Source organism: Uloborus diversus, chromosome 4 (assembly GCF_026930045.1).
Source record: "Uloborus diversus isolate 005 chromosome 4, Udiv.v.3.1, whole genome shotgun sequence".
Classification (NCBI taxonomy): domain Eukaryota; kingdom Metazoa; phylum Arthropoda; class Arachnida; order Araneae; family Uloboridae; genus Uloborus; species Uloborus diversus.
The window spans coordinates 13,512,688-13,536,117 of record NC_072734.1 but is presented as its reverse complement, the minus strand read 5'-3'; the positions used below and the strand labels follow the sequence as shown (position 1 = coordinate 13,536,117).

At 33.0% G+C, this 23,430-nt stretch overlaps 1 protein-coding gene across 1 annotated transcript in view; it reads right to left on the bottom strand.

Annotated features, from left to right (window-relative positions):
• Positions 1–7,772: 7,772 nt before the first annotated feature.
• The window catches only part of LOC129220047 (protein lin-52 homolog), a 29,478-nt gene continuing 13,820 nt past the window's right edge, over positions 7,773–23,430 (bottom strand). Inside the window, exons 4-6 of the mRNA XM_054854387.1 lie at positions 22,087–22,162; positions 13,520–13,603; positions 7,773–10,988 (exon numbers count right to left, since the gene is read on the bottom strand). Of these exons, the coding sequence (XP_054710362.1) occupies positions 10,924–10,988; positions 13,520–13,603; positions 22,087–22,162 (225 nt within the window). The 3' untranslated portion in view covers positions 7,773–10,923. The remainder of the gene's footprint in view (positions 10,989–13,519; positions 13,604–22,086; positions 22,163–23,430) is intronic.

Below are 23,430 nucleotides of genomic sequence, written 5' to 3'. Positions count from 1 at the left end.
ATGTACGTTATCGCAATACACAAATCCATCATCACTTCGAAAGTACTGCAGAAACGCGCTTTCTCTTGATCGAAAATATGATACCTTAGCTCCCTTTTCAAGCAAGTTTTTCTCATGCAGTCTTGATGCTAAGAGCTCTGAAGCTTTTTTGGATAATCCCAAATCTCGTACCAAATCATTCAACTCATGTTGCTCAAATCCCTTACGAACGGAATCACATTCAATTTCAAAATCTTTATCGTTGGGTTCACTTCGATCTTCATCAGACTCGTATTCCTGTATTTCCAAACAGGGTAATTCATTGAAAACTGACACTGGGATTTCAGCTGAATGAGGCACTGGGCGTATAGCTGATGGTAAACTAGGATACTCTATTTTACATTTGTTTTTCTTATTATATCCTGACGTTTTCACTATACAAAAGTAACAGTCACTTGAATGATCTCTGGGCTCTCGCCAAATCATAGGGATACCAAATGGAAATTTACCACGTGTTCCCTTTGTCCACATCCGTAAACTCTCAACACACTGCTTACACACTTTGTGTGGAGCCCAAGATTTGTCTTGATCTCCAATTTTCACTTTAAAATAGGCATAATAGACTTGCCTGACAAATGTACTGATGTTTGTCCTTTGACTGGGAATGGTAAAACTGCCACATATATAACAAAACGAATCGGGGCTGTTTAAGCACTTACGACGTGAACTAGCCATAAGGAAAAGTTTCAGTTGATGTATAAATGAAAACTAAACGCTCAAAAACAAGAACAAGAAGAGTATAACAAGAACTCAAACTCCACGTTGGAATGTGATTCACTACTTCAGAGTAACATACAACCTCTCACTACAGTATCTCAGGCGTAATTGAACAACCCCAGACCAGTATAAACCTGTCGCTGTGCTCCCATGCGTCATTTACCCGGCGCCAATCGGAGAAGGTTAGTGCCAGCCAGCCAATGATTCATGCTCGATTCCGCGGGGAGTAGTCACATTCTCATAAGGTGTAGAGAAAAAACTTGACGTGGTAGAATAAAACTAACTACAGTTTTGAAACCAGCATGCCTAATTAACTATAAAACAGCTCAAAAACCTAACTCAACAGAAATTGTTTTACAAATTGTTCCCCAGTGTAATTAGAATGCATCTTTAAAACTGTAATTGTAATTTAAGAAAAATTCTTGGTGTGAGCCCTCGAATCTCCCCTCCACGTATCATCACAAAAAGATCGTACTAAACTGCGTTTTTAGCTCTACAATTTCAAAAAAATCTACCGGAGAACCCCCGAACCAACGCCGTATCCAGAAATTTTTTTCGGGAGGGGCCCGGATTAGCACATTGCCCTAACACACACACACAGTGGCGTAGCCATGGGGGGATAGGGGGGTGAGAACCCCCCCCCCCCCCATCCCCCATGATCCCCAAATAATCCTTTAGCTTTTATGACGGTAAAAAGCTTATGTCTTTCTGTTTTTCGCAACATTTTTTCTGTTGGAGACAGGGCTTTCCTTCTTATGACGGCAGTATTGATCAAGGTATTTTCAAAGAAGAGATTGGTTTATAATGTCCTTTGTTGTTTAATTGATAAAGTGTTTTATATATATATATATATATATATATATATATATATATATATACTTTAAACTTCAGAAAAAATTAACTCCCCCTAAGGATTTTTTCTCGCTCGCCACTGCACACACACACGCACACACACACATAGTATATATAGACACACCAAACGCATAAAAATGTTAACATAAAAGACTTTTTGTCTCTATTTTTAATGATTCCACTGCTTGGACTGTTGTTATTTTAATTTCATATTATTTTTCTTATTCACCTTGTAGTGGTAAGGATAACAGGAGAGTGTCCCTTTAAGTCGGATGTAGAAGATCCATAATTTCAGGGGGTCCGGGGGTTTCCCCCCCCCCCCCGAGAAATTTTCGAAAAAAAAATCTGTATTTTGAGGCCTTATATTAGGTAATTGAGACTACAACAATATGAAAAAAAAAAGAAAAAAAAAGTCTTTTAAAAGTTATACATTCTTTTCCAAATCAAGATCAAACAAAATAAAAATTGCTTGCTCGACAAATAATGGAACTTAATGGACAGAGAGGAACAAGAAGTTCCGTCTAGAACTAGACGAGCCTACTTTCCCGTATACCCATACTACTGTCTTGTACCTGATCAATATTCTCAAAAATAGCTAAAATCGCAATTTTTTTCAAACATATTTTTTTTAATATTTTAAGCTCATTTCTAGGAATAAAATATTCCTTATTTTTCTTCAAAAAACGAACAAATAAAATAGCAGCACCTTTTAAACAAAGCAGCTAATATACTTCTTTCCATTAAAAATTTTTTTTTAACAGCTTTCAAAACGAAAAAATAATAATAATAAGTTCATTAAAATAAATACATCATATAAAAAAAATCGTTTCTTTTTCCTCTGTTGCCAAAAATAATTTTTTAAACGAATTAATGCACTTACCAAAATAAAAAAAAAACAATAAAATGTCAACTTAAAGAAATAATTTTCATTGTCAAAAAAAAAAAAAAAAAAAAAAAAAAAAAAATCGTCTGCGCATATTTTTCGAGTTTATTCACCGAAAAATAAATACCTAAATTAAAACTTTAGCGTGAAAATAAAAACAAATCATATCAACAATAATTATTTCACAGTTAAAATCACAGCAGCGGAGTCGGAGTCAATCTCATTTTGGGATAAAAGAGTCGGAGTCGAATATCCAAGAATCGGAGTCAGTCATTTGTCCTCCGTGTATAAATGTTTGCCAAAGCTACGAAGTCAGAGTCGAAGTCGGGGAGTCGGAGTCCGATTAATTGTCGGGAACAGGAGTCAGAGTCGGTGTCAGGTGCCCCTAAATTCTCGGAGTCGGAGTCGGGAGTAGGTCGTCAAGAGCTATTTCCAACAAAGTTTGTTTGAAGTAAATCCGCCTTTAAGTTCGGAATCGATATTGACTTTCAGTTTCCCCTTAGGCGCTAATGTTAAGAGATTTGAACTGTTCAAAATTGAACGAAAACGTGTTCAAATCAAAAAGATATTTTCGATACATGTTTTTTATGAAAAGTTTTTCCCTACAAAGTTTATTTGAAGCCACTTCGCTTCTAAGTTCAAGATTTATTTTTGATTTGAATTTCCCCGTAGGCGCTAATGTTAAGTTTTTTTGAACTGTTCAAAATTGAACGAAAAATTGGTTAAATCAAAAAATGAATTATGGGAATGAGATGTCCTCGCCGAGATCTTTCTAACAAAAAAAAAATTTGTTCGAATCGGACTATTCATTCAAAAGTTATTAGGGGGGGGGGGACAGACAGACAGACAGACAGATATTTTTCCCCATCTCAATACCCTACTTTCCAATTTTTAATTTTTCAATATTTATCTAACTATTTTATTTATTTTTGACTTTTTTTTTTCGGGATATTTTTAAGATGTATTAAGCCTTCTTTCATGCTTTTTTCTTCTTTCTCTGATTTTTACTGGGAAAGTAGGCTAAAAACGAGAGAGGAGAAAAAGAGAAGCACTTCGTCATCTGCTCATATCGGCTTTTAGTGAAGTTTGTTTTTGATCACTCTCCCTACCCCCGATTTTTTTTTTTTTTCATTAAATGCCCTACAGTATGAAAATCGTACAAAATAGTTTAAAAGAAATGGTGTAGACATTCAGAAAATAAGAACGGAAGAGTAATATTCTGGCCATTTGGACAATTCATACTTTATTTTCTTGATAAGATACAAAATTGAAGAACTTTTCAAGGAATTTCAAAACTTAAATAATTTTCAAAGACTCTCGAACAGTTGAAATTATTTGAAGCTCTTTATTTACACTTTTCAGAAGTTGATTGCACAGTCTTACAAAATGATTATAACTTTGTAAGACACACCCGTTTTAAGTTAAAAATATAAGCAACGAAATATTTCTCGAAACAACCTTTTTTTTTTCAATCACAAGTAGTGCAGAAAATGAAAGAGAGTAGAGTAAGTGTTTTTTTTTCTCATACTAAAGGTATTAACAGTAAGCAGTAGAAGTAAGAAAAAAAAAAAAAAAAAAAACAAGCAATAACAAAAGAACTTCGATGATACTGAATTCGGCATTAAATAAATGCAAGACAAAAAACATATCAGTCACAAAAATGATCTTGAAAATTATGCTACAAAAACGCGAGAATCGTGATTTTTGCATTTTTTACTCAGGATGTATCAAGGAGCTGAATTTGGCACATCTTGGTAACAAGATACTCGCCTGATCGGAAACTAGGGGCGCAGCCTTTGGGGAGTCCCCGGCTCGAAATCAGTACAGTGTAAGTTTTATAAGAGTTTTAGGGGGAGGAGGGCAGGGTCGTGCACAGAGGGGAGAAGGGACACCTGTTGGCCCGGGCCCGAGCTTAAATGAAGCCCAATATCTTTAAACCTAGGGTTGAAAATATAGATAAACAATATGGAGGGGGCCCAAAAAAAGCATTTGTGACAGCCCCAAAATTTCTGTGCACGCCCCTGGAGGAGGAAGTGCACAGAAGTCAGTTTGGTAGACTTGAAAAGTCTACCGAAGTGACAAAGGGCCTGCCTTAACACTAGACTGCCCTGAATTGAATTGGGAAAGAAAGCCTAATTAAAGGTCTAAATTTCAAGTGTGCCTTGCAGCTAATGAGAACTGGAACTGCTTTTTCTGTATTTCTTCAAAATATTATAAATTTTGAATAGTAGCAAAATTAAGAATAAAAAAAACTTTGTCATTTTCCTTTTCTGACATTAAGAATTTAAAAAAAAAAAAAAAAAAAAAAAAAAAAAACTTTCTTCTGTTTTACGGTACAAAACATTTCGGGTTTCGGGGGGGGGGAAGCCGGGCCCGTCAGCCCCCCCCCCTCTGGATACGGCCCTGCCCCGAACCTTCCTCTTCTTAACATTATTGGAGATAATGTTTGCGTTTTTAAAGTTTCAATTCGAAAAATGGGCCGGGGGGATGGAGTCGCACTCGAGTCCTTAATATTACGAAAGACAGTTTAAATGAATTTCTAAGAAAGTTTTTTTTAAACATTTTGTTCAAAATTGTTTTAATTTGTTTACTATTTGTTGAAAACAGAGTACTTTCAACTTATTTCAGCGTTTCTTTGATGTCACGCGTAATATTATAGCGTTTTGCTGTAGTTCTGCAGCAACCTTTTAGCATCCACTTTTGGTTTACAATACTTCTTTTCATTTTCTTATCAGTAGGTTACACAAAACATATTGAGCAAAATGCAAAGCTAAATTTCAGTATAAATATGATCAACTTGTTGCATCAATCGGCATACCATGTAATGCATAGTAACATCCGCCGATCATAGGCCAATGCCAATAATCTTTTTTTTTTTTTCACACATTAAAGGACGCTTACATTAAAATTTCAAATTTTCTTTTACAGAAAGTAATAGTTAATTTTCAAAAAGTCATAACTTTTTGCACATTTAATGTTATTTTCAATATTACACATTGATATAAACATCCAATTCTGTTTCTGGAAGTTTAAGTCTACTCCCATTGTGCAAACGATCAAATCTGGCGACAAAGTGAAAAATTTAAAATAATAAGTAGATTTTTGGATTTGTAGTATAAAAGTAGTAATAAATAATTAATAATCCTTAAAAAACTACAATAAAAGCACAATAGTCAGTATTTAGCACATATGAGAGTCTAAATCAATTAAAACAAAAAAAAATGTTATGAAGATTAAATTTTGCATTTTTCCAGAAAATAATTACAAATTATCCGGAAAAAAAGGGCACAATTTGTGTTGTTTTCAATAGTTTGCATTGCAATTAACATACAATACCGTTTTCGGGAACTTAGGCACTTAAAAAGTCTTGTGTACTTCCATCTTGGGAATGACCAAATATGGCAGCTATGCCCAAAAATAAATAACTTTTTTAATTTGTCGCATGAAGACAATTAAAAAATAATAAATCTTCATGAAAGTACAATTCATTGAATAGTTTTTATCACATTTGCGTCCGAGGCAGTGAGGATAAGATTAAGTTTTAAGAACAAAATTTTTCATTTCTCAAGAAAATTATTTTTAATAATAATAGAAAAACAATTTGCAGACCATTTTTTGTTATTTTAATCAGTTTTCAATTAAAGAAAACATCCAATTCTGCTTTGTTTTTAGAAACTTAAGCATTTTAGGATCGTATCTACTTCTATCTTGTGAATGACCAAAGATGGCGACTACGTTTCACACGTAGCTGAAATGATTTTCGGATCCAAAAAAAAAAAAAAAACGATTTTCCCCGATCGACCCTCCCATCTACAGGTTGTGCTTCCAAAGCAGTAAATTGTCTTCTCTCCTGTTGAGTTTGTGCATAATTCCTGTTCACCTGGATTTTTTTCCCTTGGGAACTACTGAGAGCCAAAAATGGCGGCTGCTGAAGATTTTTTTGGGTCGCCACTTTTTTCATTACTTAAAAATGATGATTAGATCTCATAAAACAAAATTCCCTGGGAAAAAATTGGGAAAAGAAAAATTTTGGGGACACATTTGGAAAATTCCCTGACATTTTTGATTATGTCATTTTCCCTGATAATTCCAGGTTTTCCCGGAGCGTACGACCCCTGAGCCGAACAGAATGTTGTGGCAACCCATCTAAAACTTTAGGCAGTAGAAAGAAATGCGTTCCCCTCACTGACTCCATGCAAGAAATTTTCGCTCTTTTGGCGCATTTTTCGTTGTGAAAAAAAAAAAAAAAACGTTCATTTTTCGATCGCAGTTTTTAAGTGCCAGCGTCGGTTTAGATAAAAATTTACAATTTTTTCGTGAAATCACAATAAAAACAAAGACTAGATCTCATGGTACTTAATTCCTTGGGAAAAAAAATTTTTGGAGGACAAAATTTGAAAACTCCCTGACTTTTCCCTGACATTTTTGACAGTGTCATTTTCCCTGACAATTCCCGGAGCGTACGAACCCTGTGCATTATTAGAGCTACAATTTCGAAAAATAGACAGGGGAGCGCCACCAAATCTCTTCTCCCCTAACATTACCAAAGATCGTCTAAAATACGTTTTTGAGGCTACAAATTCCGAAACTTTCCGGGAGGAAAACCCCCGGACCCCTTTTACTTCGGAACTAATATTGTACTTGCGGTTTGTTCATATGGGCTTCCTCTTAAATCAGAAGTCTTACAGTCGCATCGGAACAAACAGTACGGATTACAGGAATAGCACTATGAGGCAACGATATATGCACACGAGAGAAAGAGGAAAAATATTGGAAGATTACAGCTTTTATGTTTAAACTTGCGTCGCCTTGTGAAAATTCCTTAAAAAATGCTCTAGTTAAAAGGTGGGGCATATTGATATATGTAAAATTCAAAAATTTCGAAAGCATCATATTTTTCCAAATGCCCCCCCCCCCCCCGAGAATTCTGTCTGGATCCGCCCCTGCCCCCTGAAATCCTCCACTGCACGATTGGATTACACAAGCCGGGGAGCAATGGCAGATCAATTGAGACTTCACAGCTCTAGTCCAATCTTTGGACAAGCATAAAAATATTTAAAATTTGAGCAAACTGCTGATAATAAACCGAGTTGTTTTTTCAAAGATTCTAAAAAAAAAATCTTTTAAAAATAAACAGGAAAATAAAAATTTATTTTTGTTTCCATTTTCATCTGATAATTTCTTAACAAGGAACGAATTTTCTACATTTTTCAGTAAAAGATTTTCAACCATGAAAATTAACTGATGCTTATTTTAGTTAGTAAATAAAAATGAAAGGATGTGAAATTCAAATATAACACTTTTATTGCATAGGTTGGATACAGTTTTTTTGGCTTAAAAGAATAAATAAACTAATATTTATAATTTAAAACATAAGACTGGGGATAAAAAGAGAATTTGAATATTAGCATACATTCATGTGTTTATAAAGCATACTTATTTTATTGCAGGGTGGCGACAGGAACTGTGAAAAAAAGTTCCCTGACTTTTCCCTGATTAAGTTCACCAAATTTCCCTGATTTACGTTACCAATGATAATGGTTTTCTTTCTTTGCTCTACTTGAAATTCATTGTATGTTTGTATAAAATGCAGTATTTTAAACGTTTTAAGTTGTGTAACTAAAGATATATTTTAAAAAGATGCTACATTTTTAATAAAATGGTTAAAAAAAAACATATCAAGTCAATTTTTTTGGGAGAAAAAAACCTACAAAACAGTATATTAAATTTTTCTACAATGGAAATATTGTAGAAATTTTTTAAAAAAAATACTTTGCTTCCAGAAACACACTTAGCATAAGATTTTTAAGAAACTATTAAAATCTCTTAAAAACATATGTGTATTTATGATATTACTAAAAAGTAATTGAAATTATTTTGAACTAAGTTCTCAAACAGTATAATAATTGTTGCAAGAATAACAAGTAATAATGAAAGAATAGAAGTACTGTAGTTATTCTTACATAACTGACATATTTATGCAAAACAGATGAAACCATTTGACATCCATTCATAGGGAGCTTTTCTCTAATTAAAAACATAGGTTTTAATGAATGAATACAGCATTTTAACAATAAAAAAATATATTTATTTAAGTACACAAGTTAACTCTACTTCAAATGATTTCAGTATGTAACAAAAAAAAATCTTAGATTGCTTTTGTAACAAACAACTTTGAACTGCAAGAAGAAAAAAAAAAGCAATTAGTTAATTTCAAAATATATAAAAGAAGCATACAACTTGGTTATAAAATTAAAGAATCACTTAAGTCTGAAGAAAAGAAAACCTTTATAATCTGCGGTGACAACAAATAGTATAACGGCAAGTTTTTTTTTTTTAATTGAAAGTTCAATTTTAGCAATTTAATTTAAAACGCGAAGAAGTAATAACTTTTAAGCTTTTATAGTATTAATTCAAAAACCGAAGATTTCTTCTTGAAATCATGATTGCAATACGCTAATTACTTCGAGACAATGAAATAAAGGCAAAGGAACTAAGGCATTAATGAAGGCTTCCTCTTTGCCTGTATGGTTGTTTATTTTACATAGCATTGAAAGCGTAAAAGGAAATTTCAAGCTAGGTAAAATAAACAACCTAAAAGACACAGAAGCAATCTTAGGAAGTACAAATATACGACAGTGTATAATCGCACCTCATTAATTTTACTTTCTTTTTGAACAGATAATTGGCGGAAAATGCATAGGAAATTAGAGTACTTAATTTTGTAAAGCAAAAAAAAAAAAAAAAATTCTTCATAAAATCAATTTTCCCTGATTTTTTGTTATTTTTTCAAAATTCCCCGACTTTTCCCTGATTAATAAAGTTCCCTGACTTTTCCCTGATTTGTCGCCACCCTGTATTTTTTCATACACTTTTTGATTTTGTATGGAAAATTTTAAATTTTGAAAGTAAATAAAGAACTTTTATTCATTAATCTCGACTTGTAGCCAATATAAATAGACTTGGACAGAATAAAATATTTTAAATACACTTTACAGGTTAATGAGCATACTGATAGAACACTTTTCTGAAAACAACAGGAAGGAAACTACATAAATAAATAATACATGAATGCTTAATAAACTTTAGCAAATTCATTATTCATATATTGCACAGCATAATAATTTTCATATAAATACCTTTTAGAATCATCATTTTTTGTTTATTCATTTGTTTATTTATTGAGATAGTATTGTTGGAATTGTGACAAAAATGTCATAATAGGAAAGAAAATACAGTCGAATCTTGATAACTCGAATATTCCTTTATCTCGAAGTTTTCATCGGGTTCTTAACTCGAGACTGTTGTTGAAACTTCCCTTAACTGGAACATTTCAGCCGGTCCCTTGAGTTATTGAGAGTTGACTGTACATAATTGAAATAGCACTAGTAAGCGAAAAACTTAAACTTAACATCATCGTCAAATATATAATAGCCAATGATCGAGTAATGCCTGTGACGTCATCAACAATAAAACTTGTGCCACTGCATGATAATATGATGTTTTGGTAATGTTTAACATGCAGGAAAAGGCTCTATTGTACCAAGGCTGAATTTGATCCAGTAACTTGTTTTACTGGTAAGACTGTGTCGTTTCAGGGGAATGAAGAAACGAAAAAATAGTCAACAATGAACGCTACCTCGTAGAGTTTAGGATTCATCCACTGGAGTTATGGTTACCATTTCAACTATCAAAATATCACCAGACAGGCAATGGCTTCATTCAAATGTAGAAGAGTAGAAGCAATTTTCACCCGTCATACCTTGACGGGCGACTTTCTAGTGTTATAATAATCATACCAAGTTATATATTTGCAATATATTTTATTAGCTATAAACATATATTACCATATTTTATGAATACTACATTAAATTCATTCATTTATGGGGTTTCAGAATTCAATAACTTTACAAAACATGCCACACTGCTAAATGTCAAAATATTTCACAAGCAAATTCACGTTGGAATCAAAGACCCAACAAAATTTCAATTGAAAGAAAGTCCTGTAACCAAGGAGAATATATTTTTAAAAATATTTTCTAGCATTTATTTTATAAACTAAAATGCTGTTTCTCTTATTGGAGTAATTATTTCAAAGAACTAATGCAGATGTAAATTTGCAACAATATTAGCAACAAATTTTCCTTTTACCACGTCTTTAAAAATCTCTTTTTACAAAATACAATATTGAAAATGAAGTGATTAAATTGAGAAATGTTAGTACAGAACAAATGAAACCCTCATGAAAAGATATTTGCAGTATAAGTATACAACAATACAATAATAATTAGAAGAAAAGCAAATATACTTAATTTTATAAATACATATTTCTCAAAATATTCAGAAGACTTTTTTTTTTGAAATATGTGTCAGTTCTATTTGCAAAGTGTGCAAAATTGAAAATTAACAAAACAATGTCATCTTTCAAAAAGTCAACTTCTGACATCTTTCTTCTTGGGCAAGACACCAAGAAATCTTCCTCTAGTCATTTCCTTTGCTAAATAAAATATATCACAGCAAGTTACAAAAAAATACATAAATTCAATAATAATGATTACATGAAAGACAAAGTGCCTCATGGAAAGACTTTAACGTCCTAAAGGATGAAAACATCTGTCCTTACTAACAAATCATTAAATTGTTATTAGAATGAATAAAAATTACTCGACATTAAATGATGAGTCGAACATTTAGCAAGGCAATAGTAAAATTTTAACATATTTATCACTTACTAATTTGATAAACATGTAATCCAGAATTTGAAAATGATTCACATACTGTAAACCAAATGTATATTCAGTTGCCACATGTTGAGATCATTTGTTAATCCAAAATACAACTGTACATAGGAAAGAGTGAAAAGATGAGACTTCTTTTTCTTCGATTTGTGACAAATTTTACAATATTTGAAAGCAATCGTGCCAAACCTTTTTCTTACCTGAGGGTCACACTTCATATTGTAATAATTTCCGCAGGTCAGAACAAATACAAAATTAAAAATGTTTAAAATTTTCTAAATAACATGAGAGAACGTGGAAAAGGAAAGAAAATTACAATTTAAGAAGTGTTGCTAGCATTACTTAATACTTATTTTAATAATTACATCATACCTGCCAACCTCCGAGGAAAAAAATCCGGAAGTTTTTTTAAATATTTATCCACAAGATTTTAACGCAAAATAAAATCAAACAGGACCCCTATCCTCTTAACATTTAACAAAAAATTAGTTATGAATTTCATATCAATTGAAATTACTTTCGTTTAGTAAATATTACTTTTATTGCTTTCTTTAAAAGTTTGGAAATAACATTTGGTACTCATTTAAAAAAAGAACGAAACAAAAACAGCTCGCGCAAACTGAGAAAACGAGAAGATAATCAGCGCCAAAATTGTGCCCCTAGTTGCCCGTCGCGACGCTTGCTTTGATTGGATCCCGATGAAGTCATGCGCTGTATCACTCAGTGACGTCATAATCTTGCCTCGCTTCTCGTGCCATTCTGTTACAGCAACCTTGCTTTGGCTACTTGGCCTAAAACGCGGTGCCGCGTTCCACAAAAGAATCCTTAGCGCCAAAATTGGCGAGATACAATTGTTTTCCTACAAAACATGAAAAATCTGGAAGATTTTGCTCATAACCCGAAAAGGACATAAAAATCCGTTAAACTACCGGGAAATCCGGAAGTGTTGGCAGGTATGATTACATCTGTTTCAGAAGTCAACTACTGAATATTTTCTCCTAAATTTGTAACATTGTGACTAATTATGGTTTTCAATTTGTAACAATAAAAAAAATAATGAGCCACACTGGTTTGTTTCATAGGCCCATGTGGTCCATAGGTTGGGCACCACAAGAAATGAGAAGAGGATACAAAGCATAGAGATGCTGAAGTGGCAGCCTTCCGAGCTTTTGTGAGTGGTCTGGTAAAAGCAGGTAAAAAACTTTACTAACTGTGGTGCAAAGTTACTTTCTTTAATAGGTACTTTTTATTCCTTTTCATGAGCAATTTCAGTTTGTTCCGAAGTTACAATGGAGCCTCTTCATCAGTGCAAAAATGCTCAAAACACAACAAAAAAGTGATGAGAGATCACAACCTCAGCCAAGTGGACACTGGTATATATAACTAATGAGTTGATATGAATGTTTTGAAATATCATATCAAACACCAGTTTTTGACGTTAAAAAACCAACCCTGATTTGAAGTATTCTAATTATGAGAAATTTAGATAATAAATAGTTTTACTTATTATATTTCCTTTTACAAAAACAGGAAGTAATGTATTCGCGAAAATTTTTTCACTCAAATATCGGCCTTAATTTCCATTTTACTCACCCCCCGAATAAATGTTGATTTTTTTTTTGACTTGACCACAAGTGGCCTAAGTACGTATAGACACACGAAATATACATTTTGACGATTCCCGAGTTAATTACAACGAGTTTTCTCGTGACGGCTGTATGTCGCATAACTCAAGAACGGTATGTCCTAAAAAGTTGAAATTTGGTAGGTAGACTCCTAGTGGGGTCTAGTTGTGCGCCTTCCCTTTTGGTTGCATTTGAGTGTTTCTAAAGGAGTCTTTTGCTGCTTTTTGGGGGAAATCATTGCTAATTTCGATGCAAACTCAAGTGGTGTTAAAATTTGGCCAACTTTGCGACAAATTTGGCATTTTTTTTAATTTTTAAATCTGGTTTCAATTTGGCCATTGTTGGTGATATTTAGAGAGTAAACTATTGAATCACATTAAAAATGCCATTAATGGGGAAATGACATTAAATTGGGGTAAAAGGAAGTCATGTGATGCGCACACATCAGCTCGTTTTTTATGCATTATTCTCAAAGTGAGATTTTCAGATATTTTTAAAGATGTAGTGTATTTTACACACACTTTTCAATAGCAATATTTAATACATTATAATATATTTTTTTTAAATCTATGATCATTAAATTATGCAAGACAGGAACAAAATAACAAAATTTTTGGAAATGTCACCAAACATTCAAGAAAAATAGCGTAATTTAAAATCCATACCTTCTTCTAAACCGAGTTGATATGCCAAGTTTTGAAGATCTCTTACTTTTTCAAGAAGTGCAGCAGCAGTTAGACTTCCAAATCCTTAAAAAGAAATAAAAAATTAAATATGTACAATTTCTTCTCGGGAAATATCATTAAATTAAACAGCCCAAAATTATTTTTAAAAATTTAACATATGACTAGGAATTATTATGAATATAAATAAAAATGTTAAAAGAAATATGGATTTTTTTTTTTTTTGCTGGAATATTAGCAAAATTTTGGTATTGTTCAATTATATTTTTTATGATTATATTTAAAACCTTATCACATTAACAGATGATATAAAACTTATAGATGCATGTCTTAGCATTTCAGGGGGTAAAACTGTTTGGAGGGTCAAAAATACTGACTTTACTGACCAAAATTTATAAAATACTGACCATATACTGACAAAAATTTAAAAAATTAACAAACTTTGGTGTAACAATCATTCTTAGTGAAATAGATACTTGCTTAGTTTCTAATATGCAGCAACGTAATATACAGCTAATTTGGTAAATTTCGACTAAAAGTTTAGTTTAATTCATATATTTATTGTATAGTAAATAAAATTTTTCTGAAACTTGGAAAATAAATAAAAAGATCGAGCAACTGTTTAAAATATAACTAATTGATTGAGAGCAGTTTCTCATTCACATATTGCTTTTCTTTTAAAGCTGAGTGGAAAACAACTTTAAGAAAAATTCTGAAATTAGGAAATAAAAAATGGAAAATATATACTTATTCCTGTTAATTTTTAGTTAAAAACATCTTTTAATAAAACTCAATACACATTCAGAATATTGAAACACAATTCACAGGAAAATACGAATGGAAGGATTTATATCATGTGTGTATAATGATAATCAGTACTTGAAACACAAGTTAAGGTAATTTACTTTAAAAGCACCAGTTGTTGAATTGATTAAGAAAACTAGAAAATAGGGTAAATGAAAAATTATCATATAAGCTTTGTGCTACAATATGATTAAGGTGAAAAAACAACGTAAATAAAGCACAAATATTCGAGAAAATGCAGCATATAGCTATTTCAGGGCTACAATGGAGCCTCTTCATCAGTGCAAAAAGCTCACCAACACAACCAGAAGTTGCGAGAGAACTGACAAAAAACCAGGTGGACACCGGTATTTATACCAAAGAGAGCCAACTAATAAGAATACAGGAACATGACAACAAACAACCAATCAGCGAACAGCATGTACGCTCCGGGCTCAAAGCAAGGCAAAAGACAACCAATCAGAAGCCAGGAGACAAAAAGAGTGCGAGACACCAAAGATACAGGAAAGGCAATTATAGAAATTGCTTCCAAATATCATGAAAAAATGGAGTGCTGGAAAAATCATTGACAAGAGAATGAGAATTTTTCCAAATATGGTAAGCTTCCCAGAAATCGAGGTCATAAACCGAAGAACATTTACAAATAATCTTTGCAGATGAAAAATCAAAACAGTGACCAGAAGTCCAGCAATGCTGAGCGATGGAAGAACGAGCAAGTTCTTTATGCTTAACATAGTTTTCGTGCTCTTTCAGACGGTGCTTGAGAGCACGTTTAGTCTGTCCAACGCAGCCAAGTCCACACTTGCAGGAGATGCTATAAATGCCCCAGTTGCTATGGCAATCAATGGGGTCCTTTAAGTTTGTAAATTTTATCTTATTAACTGGAGAAAAAGCTGTATCGAAACCAAATTTCTTCAAAATCTTTGCAACTTGATGACTAACTTTTGGATAATAAGGCAAAACAATAGTGCATATAAATGTCACTTAAAATAGGACTCAAAGGATTACCCATTGCTAAACCTTCAGACATTCGAAAGTAAGTACCATTGAACACAAAAGTATTCTGTTCAAGACAAACACGAGGAAGTGAAACGAGTTCCTCAATCTCAAAACTAGAAAAATGATGCTCTTGGAGTCTCAATTTAAAACAATCCAATGCCCCAATAACCGGTACATTAGTGAAAAGTGATTTCACGTCAAAAGAAGCCATCGTTAAACCATGAGGCTTAAAATAACGTAACTTCTGAACAAAATGAACAGAATTTCCGACAGTAAAAGATTTGCTAACCAAAAGAGAAGAGAAGATAGAAACTAAATACTTAGCAAGTTTATATGAAGCAGTACCAATGTTTGAAACAATAGGTCTAAGCGGAATGTCGGGTTTATGGACCTTTGGTAGAGCATAAAATCTGGCACAATGTGCAACAGAAGGAGTTAAAGACCTTTCTTATCTTAAAGCAGTGGCTTTCGATCGTGGTTATTCTCCTAGCATCATTGATTCAATTTATAATAAGTTAATTAAGCCCTCTGATTCTGAAAAGGTTTCTGCTTCTAGTGCTTCGTATACTATTGTTTTGCCTTATTATCCAAAAGTTAGTCATCAAGTTGCAAAGATTTTGAAGAAATTTGGTTTCGATACAGCTTTTTCTCCAGTTAATAAGATAAAATTTACAAACTTAAAGGACCCCATTGATTGCCATAGCAACTGGGGCATTTATAGCATCTCCTGCAAGTGTGGACTTGGCTACGTTGGACAGACTAAACGTGCTCTCAAGCACCGTCTGAAAGAGCACGAAAACTATGTTAAGCATAAAGAACTTGCTCGTTCTTCCATCGCTCAGCATTGCTGGACTTCTGGTCACTGTTTTGATTTTTCATCTGCAAAGATTATTTGTAAATGTTCTTCGGTTTATGACCTCGATTTCTGGGAAGCTTACCATATTTGGAAAAATTCTCATTCTCTTGTCAATGATTTTTCCAGCACTCCATTTTTTCATGATATTTGGAAGCAATTTCTATAATTGCCTTTCCTGTTTCTTTGGTGTCTCGCACTCTTTTTGTCTCCTGGCTTCTGATTGGTTGTCTCTTGCCTTGCTTTGAGCCCGGAGCGTACATGCTGTTCGCTGATTGGTTGTTTGTTGTCATGTTCCTGTATTCTTATTGGTTGGCTCTCTTTGGTATAAATACCGGTGTCCACCTGGTTTTTTGTCAGTTCTCTCGCAACTTCTGGTTGTGTTGGTGAGCTTTTTGCACTGATGAAGAGGCTCCATTGTAGCCTTGAAATAGCTATATGCTGCATTTTCTCGAATATTTGTGCTTTATTTACGTTGTTTTTTCACCTTAGAAAATAGGGTGTCCCATAATTACAAACACTTATTAATTTATGAATTTTTTTTAAGGTTGAGAAACACACTTACAAATGAAAATATCAAATTGTGTTTTCATTACCTCTAGTTACTTCAGACATATGGTTTTCCATCTTAAGTATCAAGTTATTCCTGGGTCAAAAAAATTTGCTTCCAGTTTCATATAATTTTGGTGCCTGATGTTGCTCAAGGGTGGATCTAGAAATTTAGCACAAAGCAGGTGATCGTTTTTATTTATTTATTTATTTTTATTTTTACCATTACCTTTCTAACATCTACATCTACTCTAAAATTGCATTTTATCAATTCAATTTCATAATAATTCGGAGGAAATGTTATGGATTCCCCTCCTCCTAACATCATTGAAGGCGGTCTAAAATTGTGCCTTTTGGAACTTTAGATTTGCAAAATTACCAGAGGAACCCATTCCCCATGAACCCATTCCTTCCCCTAACACTACCCGAGATATATACAATCCCGTCCTTCAAGACTTAAATTTTGAAAAATGCCTGGAGGAAGGCCTCCAAACATCACTAAAGATCGAGAAATAACCCTGCGCAGAGAAATAACTGGAGAAAACCAATGTAATTGAAGCACAAATATACAATTTGTATAACTGCTATAATTATGTTGGTTTTCTCCAGATATCACCAAAGACCTTTTACAATTGTCCTTTTGAAATTTTCTTCCAAAAAAGTTGCTGGGAGGGAGATTTGAACCATTTTCCTTGCCTTTAAAGTCATACCAAAGATAGCAGCCTAAACTATCATTTTTGTACCTCAATTCGGAGAAATTACCGGTGCAGGGTTCCTCAAAGGAGGGGCGACCGCCCCGTCTTTGATGTTGCCACACGTTTAACATTGGATTTTTTAAGTTTGGGCTAACCGATGGCCATTCCATATTATTCATGTTGAACTACTGATTTGTTGAGTTGAATGCATCAGTAGGCACTTTGTCTCACTGAATTACAGTTTGGTCTGCTCAGCAAATCCTGTATTGGAATAAGATGGTCCTCTAATACTCGCTAATAGTAGAGAAAGCTCATTTTCTTGTTACAAATTGCCAAATAAATGGACTTTTTTATGTTAATTCAAAAGAATGCAATGAATTGGAAGGGGGAAGTTTACGGTTTCCAATAGTCCTGATTTTTGAGGCCACATTCCGTACTTTTATATTTTAATCAATGAAGGAATGCTAACATCTAAAAATATAGCCTAACTAGCAAAAATACCCGGCGTTGCCTGGGTCAGTAATAATTATTAGAAAAAATCGTTACTTGCATTTGTTTTCTGTTTTAAGTGAAAGAATTTAAAACACATCTTTTTGACGTGATTAAAAATCGAGTTTCTTCCTTACCCATAAAACTAAAATAGCAATAAGTATAAAGAACAAAGTAGTATTGATTTAGAACCGAAAGCACTATATTTAAGCATATACAAATTTAAAAAACATGAAATTAATCTTCTCATGTTTAAAAAGATTAATCTGTTGATACTTTTTTTTTAACATGGAGTCTAAAACCTTCTCTGTATGGCTAATGAAGTACGATGTGATTAAAAAAAAGTAGCTGCGCTCGTAATCCCCTTATACTTGCTTTAGTTATTTCGGGAAATTTCAATCATTGTGGCTCTTGGTGCGATTTTATCGAATTTGCGAAAGTCGTTTCGGGATACCTTCGATGATGCTTCCCCATTCTTTCCTTACTTTGTAAAACGATATGATATTAATTTTCGTTACAGAGATATCGTCGCCAGATGCTGAGATATTTTTGGTCACCATAAAATGGCGCTAAACAGTTTCATCCGAAATGTTACCAAAATAAGTAATAAAATTTGGTGATTGTTTGAAATTGTGCAAAAAGGAAAACTAATGGAAGTTTTTGTGCTGTTTATGGATTTGCTTAATTTAGTTGCTGGTTTATTTAACACAGTAAAAAAAGTCTTTTGAAAATTCTTTGATTGGCGATATTTTGTTTACATGGTGATAGCTGAGAAACATTATGGCGTAGTCTTCGGCTTCAAAAACAGCAACGTTGAAAAAACTGCCAAATGCATCAGCTACGGAAATCTTTCTGCAAAAATTTTGGCGATCTGCTGGTTGTTTGGATAATGAGTAAGTGTTCAATCAGCATAAATAATAATAAAAACCAATAATTACATTAAAGTTCCGTTTAAATGGAAAATCATCAGCCAAATCATGTATTATTTGCCAATCTTGTGCAAAAATCTTATTTCAAGATTTGACTTGAGAAAAGCCTTGAACAATCACGAAAAGCAAAGAAAGTCAACAATACAACAATTGTCGCTATCGACAGGGAGTTGAGATGATACACTAAATACTGTATTGAGTTGAGGAAAGCCTTCGAACATGGATCTAAAAAGCTCATAACTCGTTTTTTATTCTACTTAGAAATTTCGAGCAGGGGCCATCTTCACCAGAAAAATCAGAGCTTTCGATGGACATATAATGTAAGTATGTGCAAGTATTTTTTCATCCCAATATTAGAGAATTTATACAAAAATTGTGTTTTATTGCCCCCCTAAGGGGGTTTTGCCCCCCATAACGGGACGAAAACTACCCTATATGTTATTCTGATGCATAAGCTATATTATTGTAAAGTTTTATCAAAATCCGTTCAGTAGTTTTTGCGTGAAAGAGTAACAAACATCCATCCATACAGACAAACTTTCGCATATATAATATTAGTAAGATTTTACAAAAAAAAAACAAAAAAGCTTCAGGGCTGTCGCCCACTTACAGCCCCCATTTCTGACTCCCCCCCCTTTTTGCTCACCACTTGCCCTAGAGAAAGTGTCAAAATTATGGGATACCCAAAAGACCTCCCTCCCCCCGAAAGAGGGGGAAAACACCCCCCACAACAAACCTCCCTAAAACTTTCAATGTCGCACCCTGTGCCATGATCCACCCCCCCCCCCGCCCCCCCAGGTGGGCAGCCATGTATGATGTTTTTTCTAATAAATTAACCTTATCTTGTGGTTTACGTACTGTTTTTAATCAGAAAACAAATGAAATTAAACATCCTACCATTCATATTTTTACTGTGAATTGTATTTTAAGTTTATGTCTAAATTTTTGGGACAGGGTGTAAGTTCACTTATACTGCAAGAACTTATGATGAAAGGAAAATGCAACAAATTAAAATAAGAATTTAAACATAACAAATTTTTACCAATCTCAATATTGTACACAAATGTAGCTGTCATGTATAAACTATTGCTCGAAAAAATCTTCCTCTTACCTTGCACTTAGGGCAAAAACAGGAAAATATTTCAAAGAATAAACTTAATATCAAAGAGGGGGAGCTAGGTTTTTCATAAAACTAAAAGAATAGCAAAGATTTTTATCAAGTAAAACAGACTACCAGGTTGGCGAAATTGGGCTGCTATATTAGCAATTGATTGCTTTTTTGGCATTTTAAAAAGTTTACCAGAAAATGAAAACAAAATTGTCAGTGAATATTATCTTAAAATTAATTTTTTAGTAAATTTGCAAAAATAAACCGACTATACTGACTAAATTCTGTAAATACTGACTAATACTGACCAATTTTTAAAATACTGACTTTAACTGATCAGTTTTATGCACTGCATTTCAAACATTTCAAATTATGAAAAGACAAAACAAAATATCCTGGATTTAAAAAAGTCATAATTGTGAGGAGTATTTATTTAATTCCTTTAGTTTGGTAATTATTTGTGCCTATTTGCTTCGCCAATTTTACTCACTACATCTGCCTACTTAAAAAGCACACTGAATAGTAAAAGTAGCTTTTAATTTAAATTTGCTTTCTCTGTTTATGGAGTAATATTATATAGAGAGCACTTTTTAACATCTTTTCCAAATTAACAAAAGCATTGACAAATTCTTAAATGGCATTGGATGCACTGTGTACGTAATTCAAGGAAACAAGAAAAATATCATTGTGGGTCAATTCAGGTTATTTTGGGGTCCGTATTTGTGAGTAAGAGAAACATTTTTGTTAAATTTCCTCTACTTTTTTGGATGCCTTCATACAAAGACTTAGGCACCAAATGTTCTGTTTTCAAGCGAGTTTATTAAGCTTAAAATTATGAAAGAGTTACATACAATATACTGAAAGCCCTGTTATGCAAGCCAGAGACTGTAGTTTTGTCCTTGTTATGCACATCAGTCTGGAACAGAAAATAACCAAACTGGAAAAAAATGTCATCTTATTGAAGCTGAGGAGGCAAAAAACTGATAGCTTAAGTTAGGGGTAACTTACTGCTTGATTATGAAAGAACTGTTTTCACAAACAAAACTTTGTACAAGAACTGAATTTTATGAAGAGGTTGTTTATATTATAAAAAGTTTCATGACAGGGTAGTAAAACTCCATGTGTGTCTGGTTTGACTATTGGTTGTGATGTTGGTAAAATAATATGTAGCTATTTGAGTTTTTTCACATCCATACTGAATAAGTATTAGAACTTAAAAAGCCTTATCATGACATTGAACAAAAATTTGTTGTCTTAGTCTAACACTAGTTTAGATTTCTACCTGTTCTGTCATGTGTTTAACAAAAGGTCTACATAGGATCCAAGGAGTGAAATCTCCAGGGTCAGACACCCTGAGAAAAGGGGCTTTTCGGTAGAGGGCTCAGATGTCAGTATTTTGCTTAGGGCCTGAAGTTAAGCTCTTAGTAGCATTTGATATCGGCAAAAACAATTTTATTTTCTAGGAAAATCTTCCAGAAATTTAAATTTCAATTTTTGAGGATACAAAAATATTTTGGCTTTGTTAACTAAAAATGTTTTATTAATCTTCTCAGCCTTATTTTTGAAAAGTTCATTTCATAAACTAACTAAAACTTTTTCATTTTTGCAGCAGGATATAGCAAAGATTAAGTCAGGTCAGATTTTACACATACATTTTTTCCCAGTACACTAAACTCCCGATTATCCGCGAGCGGATTATCTGTTGGGTGGATTATCTGCGAGTCAATCAACAACCAGGAATATGTACTTTTGTAACGAAAAGCAAGCACAAATGACTTTTTTTTTCAAAAAATTGCAAATTTAAACTCAGTAGTCTATGTTTTATTTATTTATTTATTTTGTACTTTCTTCATTGCACATAAACTTGTTCGATTTTGATGTTAAGTTCTGTTGTGCAGAAATACAAAACATTTTACTGTACTGTATAAATTTTCACAGTTTGTAGAAAGTATTCATCAATATAGCTAAGTTTTTGAGGAAGGACCATTTTTACCTTATTTGTCCCTCATTTTATTCTTTTTGCGGTTTATCCGCGATTTTTATTATCCGCGGCAATTGTGCCATCCAATCCCGCGGATAATTGGGAGTTGACTGTATCTCTTCTAATTAAAATCGTACCTTACCTTGTAATATACTTATATCTTCATGATCTAAATCTTTAAGCCACTCAGCTTGTGATGGTTTATCTGCACAACTTCCCTGAAGGAGATCAAGTTCAATAGGATGAGAAAGCAAAATACAATGTTTTATACTATGTTATAGGTATGTTTTATACTACTTTATATCAACAATATACAAAATGCTTTAAAACCGACTATAACTGTAAGTTTTGGGGTATGGTACAAAATATAAGTGTTTTTGTTAGATTTTTGTTTCTTTCAAAACATAGATTTTATGAAATTAATGTGGAAATGTTTTCAAGGCAAAGTTTTTCTGGTTAAACAAGCGTAATTCATAAAAGAAAGCATTTTAAGTTTGACCATTAACTAAATTAGAAAAAAGTATTTCTTAAAAATCAATATCCCTCCCCCCAGAAAATGCACACAATCCTAATATTTAAGTAAAACATTGAAATAATACAAAAAAAGGTTTTTTAATTCTAAAAACTAATTCTATAAGCTTGATTCTCACTAAAAAGTATGAAATCAACTAAGTATATGATTTCTTGATTACAACTCAAATTTTTAATTTAAGTTTTATTGGCTGCTTTTGAATTACCTGCAATCAAGAAATAATATTACTTATTTTATTTCATACTTTTTGGTGAAAACCGAGCTTATTGAAATAGTATTTATAATTCAAAACATTTTCGGGTTGAAATTTGTTTGGGGTGAAACTTTTGCAAATTGGAGAGGGAAAAAGCAAGTTGCAGGAAATACATTCATGTATTTCTGCCTTAGCCCTGGCTATAGGGCAGTAACTTACTGAATATACCTGCCTTGCCTGCAATATTCGAGTCGAACCTAACCATTGTTTCGGTCACTCGTCTGGTCAGTGCTAATTCTATATTAGCTACCAGTTTGTTTGGCACTCTTGGCTTCCTTAAGAGGTTTTCTACCTCCAGCTCGGTTAGTCCTATGCCGGGATGATGAGTGCTAATAAGCACGAAACTGCAGTCCTCGGCTGGAATTGACTGAGCTGGCGGTGTATTTCATGTATGAAAGACATAGTTTCCAAATGATGTTTCTGGTGAAATTGAACTTTATGACAGCATGTCACGTTTAAAGTTGGGAGGGAAAAAATTGGAAGAAAAAGAAAAAGTTGCACGAGAAAAATAAGTGGAAAAAATAACCTCCAACTTTTTATATGAGGCCTATTTGCAATGAAACTAAAAGCATACAATCAGTATTAGTTGTATGTTGAGCTGTCTAATCTGCAGCCTATTGAATCTTTTGAAAGTAGTTGAAAATCCACATGACCATGTAGTATTCTTTGATAATTTTTTGCGTCTCATAATCTACTATGTG